The 14,836-nt window shown below is 38.3% G+C and overlaps 1 protein-coding gene across 3 annotated transcripts in view; it reads right to left on the bottom strand.

The window, feature by feature from the left end:
• Positions 1-240: 240 nt before the first annotated feature.
• Positions 241-14,836, bottom strand: part of DNTT (DNA nucleotidylexotransferase) — a 286,754-nt gene continuing 272,158 nt past the window's right edge. For all 3 annotated transcript variants that reach the window (XM_033942402.1, XM_033942401.1, XM_033942400.1), the window contains one exon: positions 241-327. In XM_033942402.1, the coding sequence (XP_033798293.1) occupies positions 241-327 (87 nt within the window). The remainder of the gene's footprint in view (positions 328-14,836) is intronic.

Raw genomic sequence — 14,836 nt, 5'->3', positions numbered from 1 at the left:
CCTCTGACTTTCTCGCTTTCTGGTGATCAAAGCCTGATAAATGATCCAGACAGCAAGTAAATCATAAATCACAAAACATGAATCGACACTCTGGAAAACAGCAAGTAAAGGACAAGAATTGTCTGAAGGTAGATATTACAGCAACATTGTAGTAGAATGCATTAACTGGATATATACAGTATATAGCAGAGATATTCAATAGAGGAAAAACAAAGCTGTGTATTTGTGAGTCTTTTTTTTTTATGCATTCCTTTCCCACGGTTCAATGTATTTCAAGCCGAGATGTGCAAAAATTTCTTGCTCACTTGTAGCTTTAAGAAATATCCTCTGCAAAACAAAAAGGCAGAACAAATCAGCATGGTAAGAAAACCAGCTATGGCAATAAAGAAATTGCTTAACATACGATAAAGGCTATATTCTATAAACAGCATTTACATTAGGCCCTGCTAGGCATCCTAATTGCAGCTGTCTAGTGACACCTAAAAGCTTCTTTTACGAAGCTGCGTTAGGGCATTAACGCGTGGAATAGCACGCGCTACATTGCCGTACGTGCTAGACACTAATGCCAGCATTGAACCCATTTGCCATCTATGGAGGGATGTTATCAATGTGGACTACAATTAAGATATAATATTTTACTGTTAACTTCAGTTATTACTATCCAGGTCTCACAGGATCAGGAACCGGTTAAGTGGAAGGTGACAGAGGGTAGTAATCAATGGAGATCTCTCTGAGGAAAGGGATGTTACCAGTAATGTGCCTCAAGGTTCTGTTCTTGGGCCTGTTCTTTTTAACATTTTTATAAGCGATATTGCTGAAGGGATGTCAGGTAAGATTTGCCTCTTTGTGGATGATGCCAAAATCTGCAATAATATGTGTGAATAACTTGAGGAAGGACCTAGCGAAGCTTGAAGAATGGTCTGATATTTGGCAGCTAAGATTTAATGCTAAGAAAAACAAGGTCATGCATTTGGGCTGCAAAATCCCAAGGGAACAGTACAGTTTAGGGGGAGAACTTTTATGGACGAAAGAGAAATGGGACTTGGGTGTGATTAGTACATGATGATCTTACCATGGCGAAATAGATTGAAAAGGCAACAGCAAAAGTTAGAAGGATGCTAGAGTGTACAGGGAGAGGTAAAGCCAGTAGGAACATAAGAACATAAGAATAGCCTTAATGGGTCAGACCAATGGGCCATCAAGCCCAGTAGCCCGTTCTCACGGTGGCCAATCCTGGTCCCTAGTTCCTAGCCAAAATCCAAGGAGTAGCAACATTCCATGCTACCAATCCAAGCAGTGGCTTCCCCCATGTCTTTCTCAATAACAGACTATGGACTTTTCCTCCAGGAAAATGTCAAAACCAGCTACTCTATCCGCTTTTACCACAACCTCTGGCAATGCGTTCCAGTCCAAATGTGAGACCCCATATAGAATATTGTGTACAATTCTGGAGACTGCACCTTCAAAAAGATATAAACAGGATGGAGTCAGTCTAGAGGAAGGCTACTAAAATGGTTGGTGGTCTTTGTCATAAGGCGTTTCGGTACAGACTTAAAGATTTCAATATGTATACTTTGGAGGAAAGGCAGGAAGAGGGAAGATATGATAGAGGCATTTAAATACCTAGGTGGCATAAATGCACATAAGGTGAATCTCTTTCATTTAAAAGGAAGCTCTGGAATGAGAAGGCATAGGATGAAGTTAAGAGGTGATAGGCTCAGGAGTAGTCCAAGGAAATACTTTTTTACAGAAAGGGTGATAGATGTTTGGAAGAGTCTCCCGATAGAAGTGGTGGAGAAAAAGTCTGAGTCGGAGTTCAAGAAGACATGGGACAGGCACCTGAGATCTCTTAGGGAGAGATGGAGATAGTGAATGCTGTGGATGGGCAGACTACATGGGCCATTTGGCATTTAATTGCCATCATGTTACTATATTTCTATGTAAAATAACATCTTAACTGTAGCCCATATTGATAGCTAACCCCCAGATTCTATATATGGCACCCAAAGTTGTGCATGCAACTTTGGGTGTGCCTCCAAGATGCACAAACAAATAAATTGGATAATGTTCTGATTAGTGGACGCTAACTGAATAATGCTGGGTTAATGTGGGATCACTTTGCATCTCCTACACAGGGGATGATAAATGATCCCATGCTAATCCCTAGCAGGTGCTGCACATTAATGACTATGGGCCCCTTTTTTCAAAGCTGAGATAGTGATGCTGCCATGGTAAATGCACTGAAGCCAATAGGAATAGAATAGCAATTAGGCTTATTATTGACATTTATATTTGTACATGTGCACGTCTGCCGCCTTTGATACTGTTGATTATTGCCTACTCCTTGATACGCTGTCCTTGTTGGAATTCCATGGTTCTGCCCTCTCCTGGTTTTCTTCCTATCTCTCCCATTGCACCTTCAGTGTATGCAATAGTGATTCCTCCTCCTCAAGGCTCTGTCCTGGGACCACTCCATTTCTCAAGCTAAACTTGCTCACTTGGAATGCTGATCTCCTCCCACTGATTCCAGTATCAGCTCTAAGCTGATGACTCTCAGATCTACTTCTCTGTTTCAAATATTTCTACTGAAACCCAGACCAGAGTCTCAGCCTGTCTGTCCAATATTATCACCTAGATGTCTCACTGCCATCTAAAACTGAATATGACAAAAACAGAGCTACTCATCTTCCCACCTAAACCCACCTCTCCACTTCCCTCATTCTCCATCACTGTGGACAATACCCTTATCCTCCCTGTTTTGTCTACTTGTAATCTCGGGGTCATCTTTGACTCCTCTCTCTCTCTTTCACCACCCAGATACAATGTATCGCTAAAACCTGCCACTTCTTCCTCTATAATATTACCGAAATCTGACCCTTCCTCTCTCAGCACACTATCAAAACACTTATCCATGCCCTCATCACCTCGCACTTAGACTACTGCAAATCACTACTCTCAGGCCTTCCACTTAGCCATCTCGCTCCTCTCCAGTCCATCCAGAATTTGGCTGCATGACTTATATTCTGGGAGAGCTGCTATATTCACATTACTGCTCTCCAAAAGTCACTTCATTGGCTTCCCATCCATTTCCAAATACAATTCAAACTCCTCTTACTGATCTACAAATGCACTCACTAAGCTGCCCCTCATTATCTCTTTTCAGTTATCACCCCTAAGATCCCCTCCCCCCGAGCTCCTCTTAACTGGTAAGACCCTCATATCTGTGCCCTTCTCTTCAACTGCCAACTCCAGACTCCATCCCTTTTGCCTTGCTGCACCATATGCTTGGAACAAGCTGCCCGAATCCCTATGGTGTGCTCCATCTCAGGCAGTATTCAAGGCCCAGTTAAAAGCCCACCTCTTTGAGAGTGCTTTTGACTCCTAACTCCTCTCACTTTCAGTTCTGCATCTGCAGCCCTATATGTCATGTCTATCTGTCCAACTTGGATTGTAAGCTCTTCCTAGCAGGGACTGTCTATAAATGTCAAAATGTACAGCACTGCATACGCCTTTCAGCGCTATATAAGTGACAAGTAGTAGTAGATTTACGCATGTAACACATTAATCCTGCGGGGCCCTTTTTTAAAGCCAAAATAGCGATGCTGCCGCCATGCATGCACCAAACTCCATAGGAATTGAATAGTGACTAGGCTTATTATTGACATTTATATTTGTATGTGTGCACATGTAAATGTTATTAGTCTTTAGATTTACACCTGTAACATGTGCATAAATTTGTGTCCAGTTTATAGAATTGTCCTTCACATGTCCATCAGTATAAAGGTAATTTATGCCACACTATCTTTACACAAATACAAAACAGGGGAAGTAGTTATTATTTAGCTAAATATATTTGTTTTGAAATTGTTCATAAATAGCCATTATGTAGATGTATTCTTCAAGCAACTATCGAAAAATGACTGGAAATCAAAGCCTCTATTCCCAAGTTGTACTAACAGACGTCCAGTTTCTGACCTGTATAGTTTAGCAATGAACCATAAAATATGTTTGTATGTTTAACAAGTTTTCAGTGAAGATGAAATTGTTGATGAACCTTTCAAGCTGATCTCTCATGCTATAACAGAAAAAACTATTGCACAGTTAATAACATCATTGCTTGTTTTACTGTGTTGATTAAATGATACAAGGCAGTATAAAATGGTTTGGTTCTTTGGGGAATTTGATGATATGAATTCCTTGTTTTTCTGAAAGTAAAAATATGACTTCACTGTGGAACGGGAAAGAGGTTGTCAGATATATATTGAATCAAAAAAGTATTGTATTTCCATTTTCACTGTTTTTTTCTGATTTTACCTATCACCCATTGGATGCTGTCTTTTTCTGTTCACCATCTTAAATCCTTGATGGCCTTATAAGTTAAGAAACACATAATTTATCAAAATAACCTGTCAGAGATGCAGCTTTTAGCCATTGCAGAATGCACATCAGTATCTTATATGTATTATCATTTTAAATTCAAAAATATAAGATGATAGTTATACAAAAAGTAGTATTGTATTAGTTCATAAATAAATAAATAGTGTAATAAAACTACTTAATTCTACAGTTCTCTTTCTATGTTTGGACCTTGATAAAGACACTTTTACTAAGCTGCAATAGCATTTTTAGCTATTATTATAGCTATTTTTAGCATTTTTAGCGCACGCTAAACCCACGCTACGCGGCTAGAATTAATGCCAGCTCAATGCTGGCGTTAAGGTCTAGCATGCGCAGAAATTCAGTGCACTAAGTGCACACTAAAACCACTATCACAGCTTAGTAAAAGGTCTGGGAAGGGCGTCCTATGCAGAACTGGACCTAGGCCTACCCAAAATAAACCCGATTCTTTAATCGACGTCCATGTTACAGATGCCGGTTACAGAACCGAGTTACTGTATACGCAGCCGTTATACTTATCGCAGAAAGGGATCTCCCCGCCACGATAAGTATAGCAGCTGTGGCTGCCAGTCCCCCCACCCCCATATGATGGTGGCAGGAAGGAGCCCAAATAGCGTTTTTTAGCGCAGGGAGCCTATGAGCGTCGAGAGCAGCGTGGGGCATTCAGCGCAGCTCCCTGTGCTAAAAACCGCTATTGCAGTTTAGTAAAAAGGGAGGGGGTATATTTGTCTATTTTTGTATAGTTGTTCCTGAGGTGACATTGCATAAAGTCATCTGCTTTGACCTCTTTGAAAATCCGCGAAATATAAATGATAATTAACATTTTCTCTGCGTACAGTGTGCTTTGTTTTTTTAAAATTGTATTGCTGGTAGATCATTTTGACTTGGTCATTTTAAAAGTAGCTCGCAAGCGCAAAAAGTGTGGGCACCCCTGACCTACATGGTATAAAAGCACATGAGGCAAGTCTCTTTCAAGTGAAAGGAAGCTCTGGAATGATGGGGCATAGGATGAAGATGAAAGGGTAAGACTAAGAAGTAGCCTCAGAAAATACTTTTACACAGAATGGTGGAGATGGTGGATGAGGAGTGTATCTGAATTTAAGACAGCTTAGGACAAGTATGTTGGATCTCTAAGGGAGAGGAGGAGATAATAGATGGTATGCTTAGGCAGACTAGATAAGAGGGGGTTCTGAAAAGTTCTCATCCCAATCACCAACTTCCTAAATTCTGAGCTTTATTTTGCCACTGTAGTGAAAGGGTGTAATCTTATTTTGTTAAGTGCCAATTTGCAGAAACGAAATTCTATGTTTTGACATTGTTTCAGATCATTGATTGAGCCCTATCCACGTCATTCTATTCTTGGTTGGTCTGAGAACTCATAGGTCATATGTTCTTTGCCTTAATTTTTCTGCACAAATAGGGAGCATTCTTTGCAGATAGCACTGTTCACAAATAGCATGCACAAAGTATGTTAAAGGGCCCCCTTCCTCCATCCCCCACACATACAATTTTAGATGTTTTCTGTCATTTCATGCTAAAATGTATACATAATCACATAGGAAATGTCAGTGACATTTCCCATGTTTCAAACAAATGCATACACCAAAATATTGCCTGTTGTTTCACATGAGAAACCATAGTGCATGTTACTGCTTTTCATCACAGTTTGTAATCAGACATTTTATCACTTAGCTCTGTGTTTGTCGAATCCAAATGTGCATTATCCTTCAGTGTTTCCCTGCCAGCATATAAACTACTCATACTTTGATAAAATAAATTATTATACTTTGTCACAATACAGTTTTTTTATTTTTCTTTTTAGCGCATGCATAATCATTTTTAATGAAACCCGTGTTTTTAATACTCAGTAAGTCAATAACTGTAATTTTAGAGCAATTTATCTGAAAGATTCTCTGTCTCCTATCTTCTATTTCTCCGGCTCTAGTATTAATGCAAATTATAAACTATTATGCTACCTCTCTCAGACAGTACTAAACTAATGCATTGATGCATATTTGATGATTGCAATCAACACTATTCTTTTTTTCCTGCTTAAGGAGAGAAGTAAATAATGAAATATGCCTTGTGCTGAAATTTTGTAGTTTCTTATCAGTACATTTGACACACTCACAATGCAACAACAATCAGCATCAATCAAGTTTATACCACATGTGTAAGAGCAGCAGGTAGCTCCCTTGTCTTATCCAAGCCAATCATTCCATTATTTTTCTGGTCGTAAATACTTCATCCGTGGTTGCAAACATGGCCATTTACTTTATTTAGCACAGAGTAGCAGTCTTCAAATTCAAATATTTTTTGATCTGTGACTTTCTTTTTGCTATTTTGACATTGATGATCAATATCTTTAATAAGAGGCACACTGAAAATCTAGATGATTAAAATGCATTGTTATGTTTCTACTTAGTATGCCTAAAGAAACACAAAATGATAAAGTTTTAATTTTGTGAAGGTTCAATTAATATACTTTAAAATCCTAGTTTCAGTTTTATAACTTTGCAATAACTTTGCAATCACTGTCTGTGAAACTTGCATTGAAATTTGAGCTAAATGCAGGATCTGAAATAAAATACAAATGCTTAATTTCCTTTGCTTTTAATAGCTTTATTTATATCCAAGTTTCAAGTTTCCAAGTTTATTATATAATTTGATTAATCGCCTATCACAATTTCTAGGCGATGTACAATTTCCAAAATAATCAAATACGGGTAACAAATCAAACAAACAATAGTCATGTCAAATTAAAATAACAAATACAAACGTTCCTATACATGGTTTAACCTATACATATAATATCAAAATAAAGGGAAAATTATTAATGGATTACAATCAATATTTAATTAAAATATATATATTTAGGGAAAAAACAGTAGGAGGGGAGACAAGTATAGTTTATAATAAAATATAAGATAAAAAGAGACCAAATCTTTGAATTTATTCACTAAAAGCATCTATAAAAAGGAAACTCTTAAGTTTGGTTTTGAATTTGTCCAAGTTCTTTTCCTCTCTAATAAATAATGGGAGGTCATTCCAAGCCTGGGGAGCTGTTATAGAGAAAATGGTGTGACGCCTTGTATTGATGACTTTTAATGAAGGAATGGCCAGTAAGTGTTGGTCTTGTGATCTCAACTGTCTTAAAGTAAAATAAGGAATTAGGACTCTAAAAATAAAAGCAGGGGTTTTAAATAATAATGATTTAAAAGTAAGCAAGCATAATAATGTGCCTTTTTAAATAATGGAGAGACATGATCAAATTTTTTGGCTTTATGGATAATTTTAATAGAGGCGTTCTGGATGATTTGAAGACGTCTGATTTCTTTTTGTGGTAGACCTTTAAACAATGCATTACAATAATCAATTTTGGAGATTACTAAAGAATGAATTAAGATATTCAGAGATTTTGCACATAAAAATTTAGCCACTGAACGAATTTGGCGAAGTCTATAGAATGTAGATTTGACCACATAGCTTATGTGATCATGATAAGATAATTTGTTATCAAATATTACTCTAAGAATCCTAATATTGTGTGCTGTCTGCAATGGAATGCCTTTAATAGAAATGGGCGAAAGAAGTCTATAGCAGTCCTTCCATGGAAAGAGCATAACGTTAGTTTTATTTATATTCAAGGCTAGTCTATTAGTATCCAACCAATGATGAATTTGATCCAGCTTTCCGTTTATTGCTGCTATTTCTTGTAAATTATTGGGATCAATTGGATGTATCAGCTGTATATTATCTGCGTATGCGAATACCGAGAATCTGATAGACTGGCACAGTGTCATAAGGGGAACAAGAAAAGTATTAAACAGTAAAGGCAAAAGTATTGATCCTTGAGGGATGCCATAGGGAAGTGAAAAACTTTCTGAAGTCGAATTATTGAAAAAGACATTTGATGAACGGTTTTCGAAGTAGGACTTAAACCAGAGCAAAACCTGGTCTGTCACACCAATAGATTGAAGCCTGTTTATTAGAAGGGTATGGTCAATTGTGTCGAATGCAGATGATAGGTCAAGTGAAATTAATAATACAGAGGTATGGTGATCTAAATGATACAAAATGGATGTAGTCATACCGATTAAAGAATACTCTGTGGAATGATTTTGCCTGAATCCTATCTGATTTGGATGTAAGACGTTAGTTTTTTCAATGTATTCTGATATTTGATTGAACACAATTTTTTCAGTTACTTTTGCTAGAAAGGGAATGTTAGCGATTGGCCTATAATTAGTTTTTTCCCCAGGGCCTATTTTTTGATCTTTTAGGATTGGTCGTATAGTAGATTTTTTCCAAGCTAGAGGCACAACACCCTGTTGTAAACTCATGTTAGTTAAAGCATATATATAAGGGCCAAATATTGAGAAATATTTCTTGAGAATAAAAGGGGGAATGGATTCTGTAAAGGATCCTTTGGGATTGATAGTTTTGATAATTAATTCAAGATCTTTAAGACTGGGAAGGTTGAAGTTAGAACATTTGGAGGAAAATAAAGGACTGGTTTCTTGATCAGAAGCAAGAGTGGTTTGTTGTTTTAATGAAAGATTTTTCCTTATGTTGTTAACTTTATCCACAAAGGAATCTGCTAATTCCTGTGCAGTTGGAAGGGATTTGAAATCTTGAAAGAAGTTTTTACACTGATGGTTGATTGATTTTAGGATATTATATAGCATGGAAGTATTTTTAGCTTGAAGAATTTGTCTGGAATAATGTGTCGATTTTGCTTGAATTATTTTTTCTTTGTAGAATGTTGCATGTTCTTTAAATTTTAATAAATTTGAAGGACTTTTGTCTTTCCTCCAATTTCGTTCTATCAGTTCAAGACGATGTACAATAAGAGGTGCTGTAAGGACAGCAAGGCAACATCAATTAGAATTGGGGAAGGGGTAGAAAGACAGTTATGTGATGAGGTGGTATAGGGTAGGAGGAAGAGGTGTGTAAGATGAGGTAGATGTCGCACAGATTTGGAGAATCAGGTAAATTTGTCGAATAAGTGGTTTTTTAGTGATTTTCTGAAAGAGTGGTATGTTAGAGAGTTCAGGATTAGGTCACTTAAGGTGTTGTTCCAGATTCCTGCTTGAAAGGAGAGTGTTCTGTTGAGGAATCTTTTGAATTTGCATCCTTTGGGAGAAGGGAATGCGAATAGCAGTGTTCTGCATGAGAAGCGGAGTTTGTGTCATGCAGGGTGCCGAAAAGAGTCTTGAAGCAGAGGCAGCCAAATTTGAAAATTATTCTTGCCTCTGTAGGTAGCCAGTGGAGTTTCTTGTAGTATGTAGTGATGTGGTCAGATTTTTTCAAGCCAAAGATAAGTCAGACGGCTGTGGTTCTAGATAAGTCTCAATTTCTTGATGTTTTTTTTGTGAAATCCTAGGTAGATTATGTTGCAATAGTCCAGTGTGCTTAGGACCAGAGACTGGACCAACAGTCTGAATGAAGTAAAATCGAAGAATGGTTTTAACGTGCAAAGTTTCCACAGTAAGTGGAAGCATTTTTTGATTAGGATGTTGGTATGGGCTTTGAGTGTCAGTTGCTGGTATAGGGTTATGCCTAGGATTTTGATGGTTGGGTTGATTGGGAAGTTTCTTCCATTTAGGTTGATAGTAGATACAGTTGGCTTGTTTGTTGGGGAGGCCATAAATATTTTGGTATTTTCCGGGTTTAATTTTAGTTTGGAGTTTGTTGCCCATTCTTCTACTTGGTTGATGATAGATGCGATGAAGTAACTGGTTTCGGTTGACAGTGCAAAGATGGGGACGGTGATTGTGATGTCATCCATGTAGATGTGATATTTGAGGTTCAGTTTGGATAATTCCTATCCTAAGGAGGCCATGTACAGATTAAAAAGGGTGGGGGATAAGGGGGAGCCTTGAGGGACACCACAGGGGTTGGTCCAAGCCAGGTAGTAGATTTGCTCGCTGATGACTTGGTTTTTTAGGAAGCCTTTAAACCAGTTAAGTACGTGGCCCGAGCTACCTATGACATCTAGACAACTGAGTCGAAGACACTGCTAAGGTCGAATTGGAGTATTAGTGTTTCTCAGAGCTGAGTAGTTGTGCGATGTGATCTCTGATAGAAGCTAAGGCTGTTTCGGTGCTGTGGTGTGAGCGGAATCCTGACTGTTACTCGTGAAGTATAGAGAATTTATCTAGGTAGTTTGTAAGGGCATTTCAGATTCTTTCAAATTGGCGTGCTTTTCTTTTGAGTGAGGTTAGTTTCGTGTCGTACCATCCATCTATTAGGTGTCGTCTTTGCTTGCCTTTCTTTAGTGGAGTGATTTTTTCTAGGATCTGATTGCTGAAGGTGATTCAGTTGGAGTTGAAATCATTTCTGAGTTTGGGTTGAATAGAAAGTCACAGTGGGATTGAGTGAGGGTCTGAAGGCGGTTGTCAGGTTATCCTTTCTGTGTTTTGTTGATGTGTGGGAGTGTATGTTGTTCCATAGTAAATGTCCAAGTCCAATTTGGACGTAGGGTGCTAGTTCTCCAAAGTCGGCAGCAGCAAAATGTCCATTCTCAAAAAGTATGTCCAAATTTTTTTTTTGAAAATCGTCTATCTGTATGTCCATGTGTTTGATCGTCCATACTGCCACTATGTCTATCTTTATACCATATTCTTGACCAAAAATTTGTCCAAGTCCCAAATGCCCAGAACAAGACCTTTTGGACGTGGGAGGGGCCAGCATTGTGATGGACAGGCCACAACATATATGTTCCATCTAGGCAATCTCATCAAACCTTTGATTATCCCTGCAGGATGACTAAGTCTAACTTGGCAGCTTTTTTGTTTCTGTTAATTCTACAAAATAATTTTTGTCTTTATTTTATCCAAACTTATTACTAAAAAATCCTATTAATTATTAATAATTCATAATAAGTGCTTAGTCTTGTATCTCTTGCATAGAAGTATATGAAAATTACACAGTAGTTTATTTGCACCATTGCACAGATTGCACATATTTATTTATTTATATCACAGTGGCTAAGAGGAAAAAATAAAAAAAACTGTGGAGCCATAGCTGCCAGCATCCACGCTGATAAAGATAAGTGCCATCTTTTATCATATTTATTTATTGCTTTCATGGAATAACATATGTACACAAAGAGAGAGAACATATGAGCATAGGCTGGATGACTGAATCATTTTAAGATTAAGTATCAGTTGCACACAGGACCCATAAGTGTGATGATGGTCCTGGAATAACTTTGCTGTGGCTCCCATGCAAGAGATACAAGATGGAGCACTTATTATGAATTATTAATAATTAATAGGATTTTTTAGTAATAAGTTTGGATAAAATAAAGACAAAAATTGTTTTGTAGAATTAACAGAAACAAAAAAGCTGGTAAATTTGCTAATTAGGAACACAGAAGTACCAGTATTGTATAACTTGGACTCCTAACAATATTAAGTCTAACTTGGCCCACATCCTGTCCTAGCCACTCCTCCAAAAATGCCACTTTCAGCTCTGGGTGCACGGCAGGATTCAGAAGTTTAAAAAGTCCTTGGATACTTCTAAAAAGCTGTTTTGATTATCGGCACTTGTACGACCTGTCTTTTAGATCGTCCAAGTGCTGACTTGGGCAGGTTTTTAGACGTATTTAACTTTCGATTATGAGCCCCTTAGGCTCACTCACAAACTGCAAATGTACTTAGAAGGGCTTTTACAAAACTGCTTTAAGAAGCATTTACCCCTGGATTCTATATATGGGGCCCAAAGCTGCATCCCTAACTTTGAGTGTGCTTCTGAGATATGCACACACAAGATGGATAATGAGCTATGAACCATCAACTATTGGGTGCTAACAATCGATTACACTATGTAACAATTTTTCCCCCTTCATAATATGTCCTTTCTTAATTGCCTATGCCACAAAAGTATAGAAAATGGCTATCATTCCCTCAAACCTTGCTTTTGTGACTAGGACATTGATATTTTGAACTTTTTTTTTTTTTTTTTTTGCAGAACATACCAGATTAATTCCAAGCTAAGTAAACTTAGGGGCCATTTTACTAAAACACAGTTTCATTTTGGTATTCTATATGATGGTACAGAGTGAAAAAGAGCCATGAAGTTTGCTATCCCAAGAATTTGGCAGGAACCCACTGACCATTCAAGCAAATGCTACTTCTTCAAGGTGAACGCTTCCAAATGTTGAACTGGCAAACATGCACCTGCAATCACCAGATATTATTTCATTCATTGCCCTGGTGCAACATTGCCTTGAGCTCCCCTTATCCACTCCCCAGAAAAAGAGCAGCTTTCTTCAGAAGAAAGCAGCAAGTCAGAAAGTGAGGGAGACATTGTAAATCCAGTTTACAATATCAGTGGTGCAGCTGATGAGAGAAAACCATACTATCCAAACCAAAAAGACCTCAATGACTTGCACTCACCAAGTCCAATGCCAAGTTTTTGACAGCTAGGCTCAAGCAGTGGAACTCAGATGAAAGTGTGCAAGTCACAAATCAGCGGAAGTATCACCAAGCTTTCTCCACCTTGTTCACACATCAAGAAGGGCTCCACTTCTGCCACAATGTGATCAGTCTGTTTGAGTCAATTGAAATCGTCTGTACCCTGAAAAAGTGGTGTCTCTTCGTTGACAGCTCATCCAGAATCATCAAAGTCATACTACTCCATAATGGGAGCAACTACCTGTTTCTTACACTGGCTCACTCAGTGCACCTCAAAGAGGATTACAACATTAAGACCTTACTAGGCACCTTGAAGTATGATGAGTATGGCTGGGAGATCATTGGAGACTTCAAAATGATGGTACTCCTAATGGGTCTCCAAGGCGGTTTTATTAAATTTTCCTGCTATCTCTGCCTTTGAAATAGCAGGAACAAAAAGGTGCACTATCAAAATTGGGACTGGCCACAGTGGGCAGAGTTTTCTGTGGGGAGAAACAATGTCAAATGGGAACCATTGGTGGACCCCCAGAAGGTGTTGATGATTCCACTGCAGATGAAATTAGGCCTAATGAAACAATTTGTCAGAGCTCTAGATAAGGAGTCAGCAACCTTCAAGTATTTTCAAGACATCTTCTCTAATCTGTCTGAGGCAAAGGTCAAAGCTGGTATCTTCATCAGACCACAGATAAAGAAGATCCTGAAGTGCAAGGAATTTCCCATGCTAACTAAGAAGGAGAAAGTGGCTTGGAACAGCTTTGTAGCAGTGGTTCAGGGCTTCCTGGACAATCACAAGGCTGAACACTATGTGGAGTTGGTTGAGAATCTGGTGAAGAATTAGAGTTGGGAGACTACATCTGGGGGCTGATTCATGAAAGTGGCTTACAGTATAATCGCAAATCTTGGAAAATCTACTCACTTCTAAATCTTCTGTGGTCATCTTTGTATAACTTCAAAAAAATAAATACATGTTAATTTTGATTCATCAAATAGGTAAATTGCAAAATTTGACTATCCTGTTCACAAAATCAAAGTTTTATGGAAATAACATACATTTTCTGTACGTTTTAGGCATGAGCAATTTGGAAATTACACTCACTTCCCAGGAACAAAAATCATGCTATCATTTTCAATAGTGTGTCCAAAGTCAGGGGCAGAGAAACATCCATTTTCAAAACCACTGGATGTCCAATTTTATTTTATTTTTTAAATCTACTTGGACGTCATGGCCATCAGGACGGCCAGCCTTAGGATGCCTAACTTTGTTCATCGTTTTCGACCACAAAAGTGTCCAAGTTGAAAACATCCAGATCCAGACCATTTGGATGTGGGAAGGGCCATTATTGTAATGGACTGGCCACATAGAGCCATGGGACACCTTAGAGGGCACTGTTGCGATCTTCACATAAAGGGTGCCATAATTATATCTCACCATAACCCCCTTTATAGTGTATGGTAAGCCTTCCAAAACTCCCCCCAAATCTACTATACCCACCTGTCTACCACACCAATAGCCCTTATGACTGCATGTGGCACCTATAATGACAGTATAGTAGGATTTTGATGGGCTCACATTTTCCACCATAAATGTAGCAATTAGAGTGCCTTATGGGCTTTGGTCCTCCTCTCTACTTAAGCCATCTACTAGGATGCTGCTGTTCTAGAAACAGGTATATACTGTTTCATTCAGATTTTAAGGGAGTGGAAGGTAGTCAGTGACCACTGGGTGTGGGTGGGTGTCATTTGGTCAGTTTATGTACTTTTGTGACACTTAGATGCTTCCAAAACAGGTCTAGCTCAGAACATCTAAGTTCAATCCAGGATGTCCTGGGAAACGTTTGTTTAATTGCTGCAAGACATCCAAGTCTAAACCTGCCCAGAGTACGTCTCCAACATGCCCCCTTTACTCTTGGACATGCAAAAAGTAGAATGCCTTGCAAGGCATACAGAAAGATGATTTCAAAACTCAGCACTTGGACATCCCAGCAATTAGAATATCCAAGAGAACGCAGCATGCT

The sequence above is a fragment of the Geotrypetes seraphini genome, chromosome 4, assembly GCF_902459505.1.
Source record: "Geotrypetes seraphini chromosome 4, aGeoSer1.1, whole genome shotgun sequence".
Taxonomy (NCBI): domain Eukaryota; kingdom Metazoa; phylum Chordata; class Amphibia; order Gymnophiona; family Dermophiidae; genus Geotrypetes; species Geotrypetes seraphini.
Note: the sequence above shows the minus strand (reverse complement) of the source record. Positions and strands in the feature narration are given on the sequence as shown.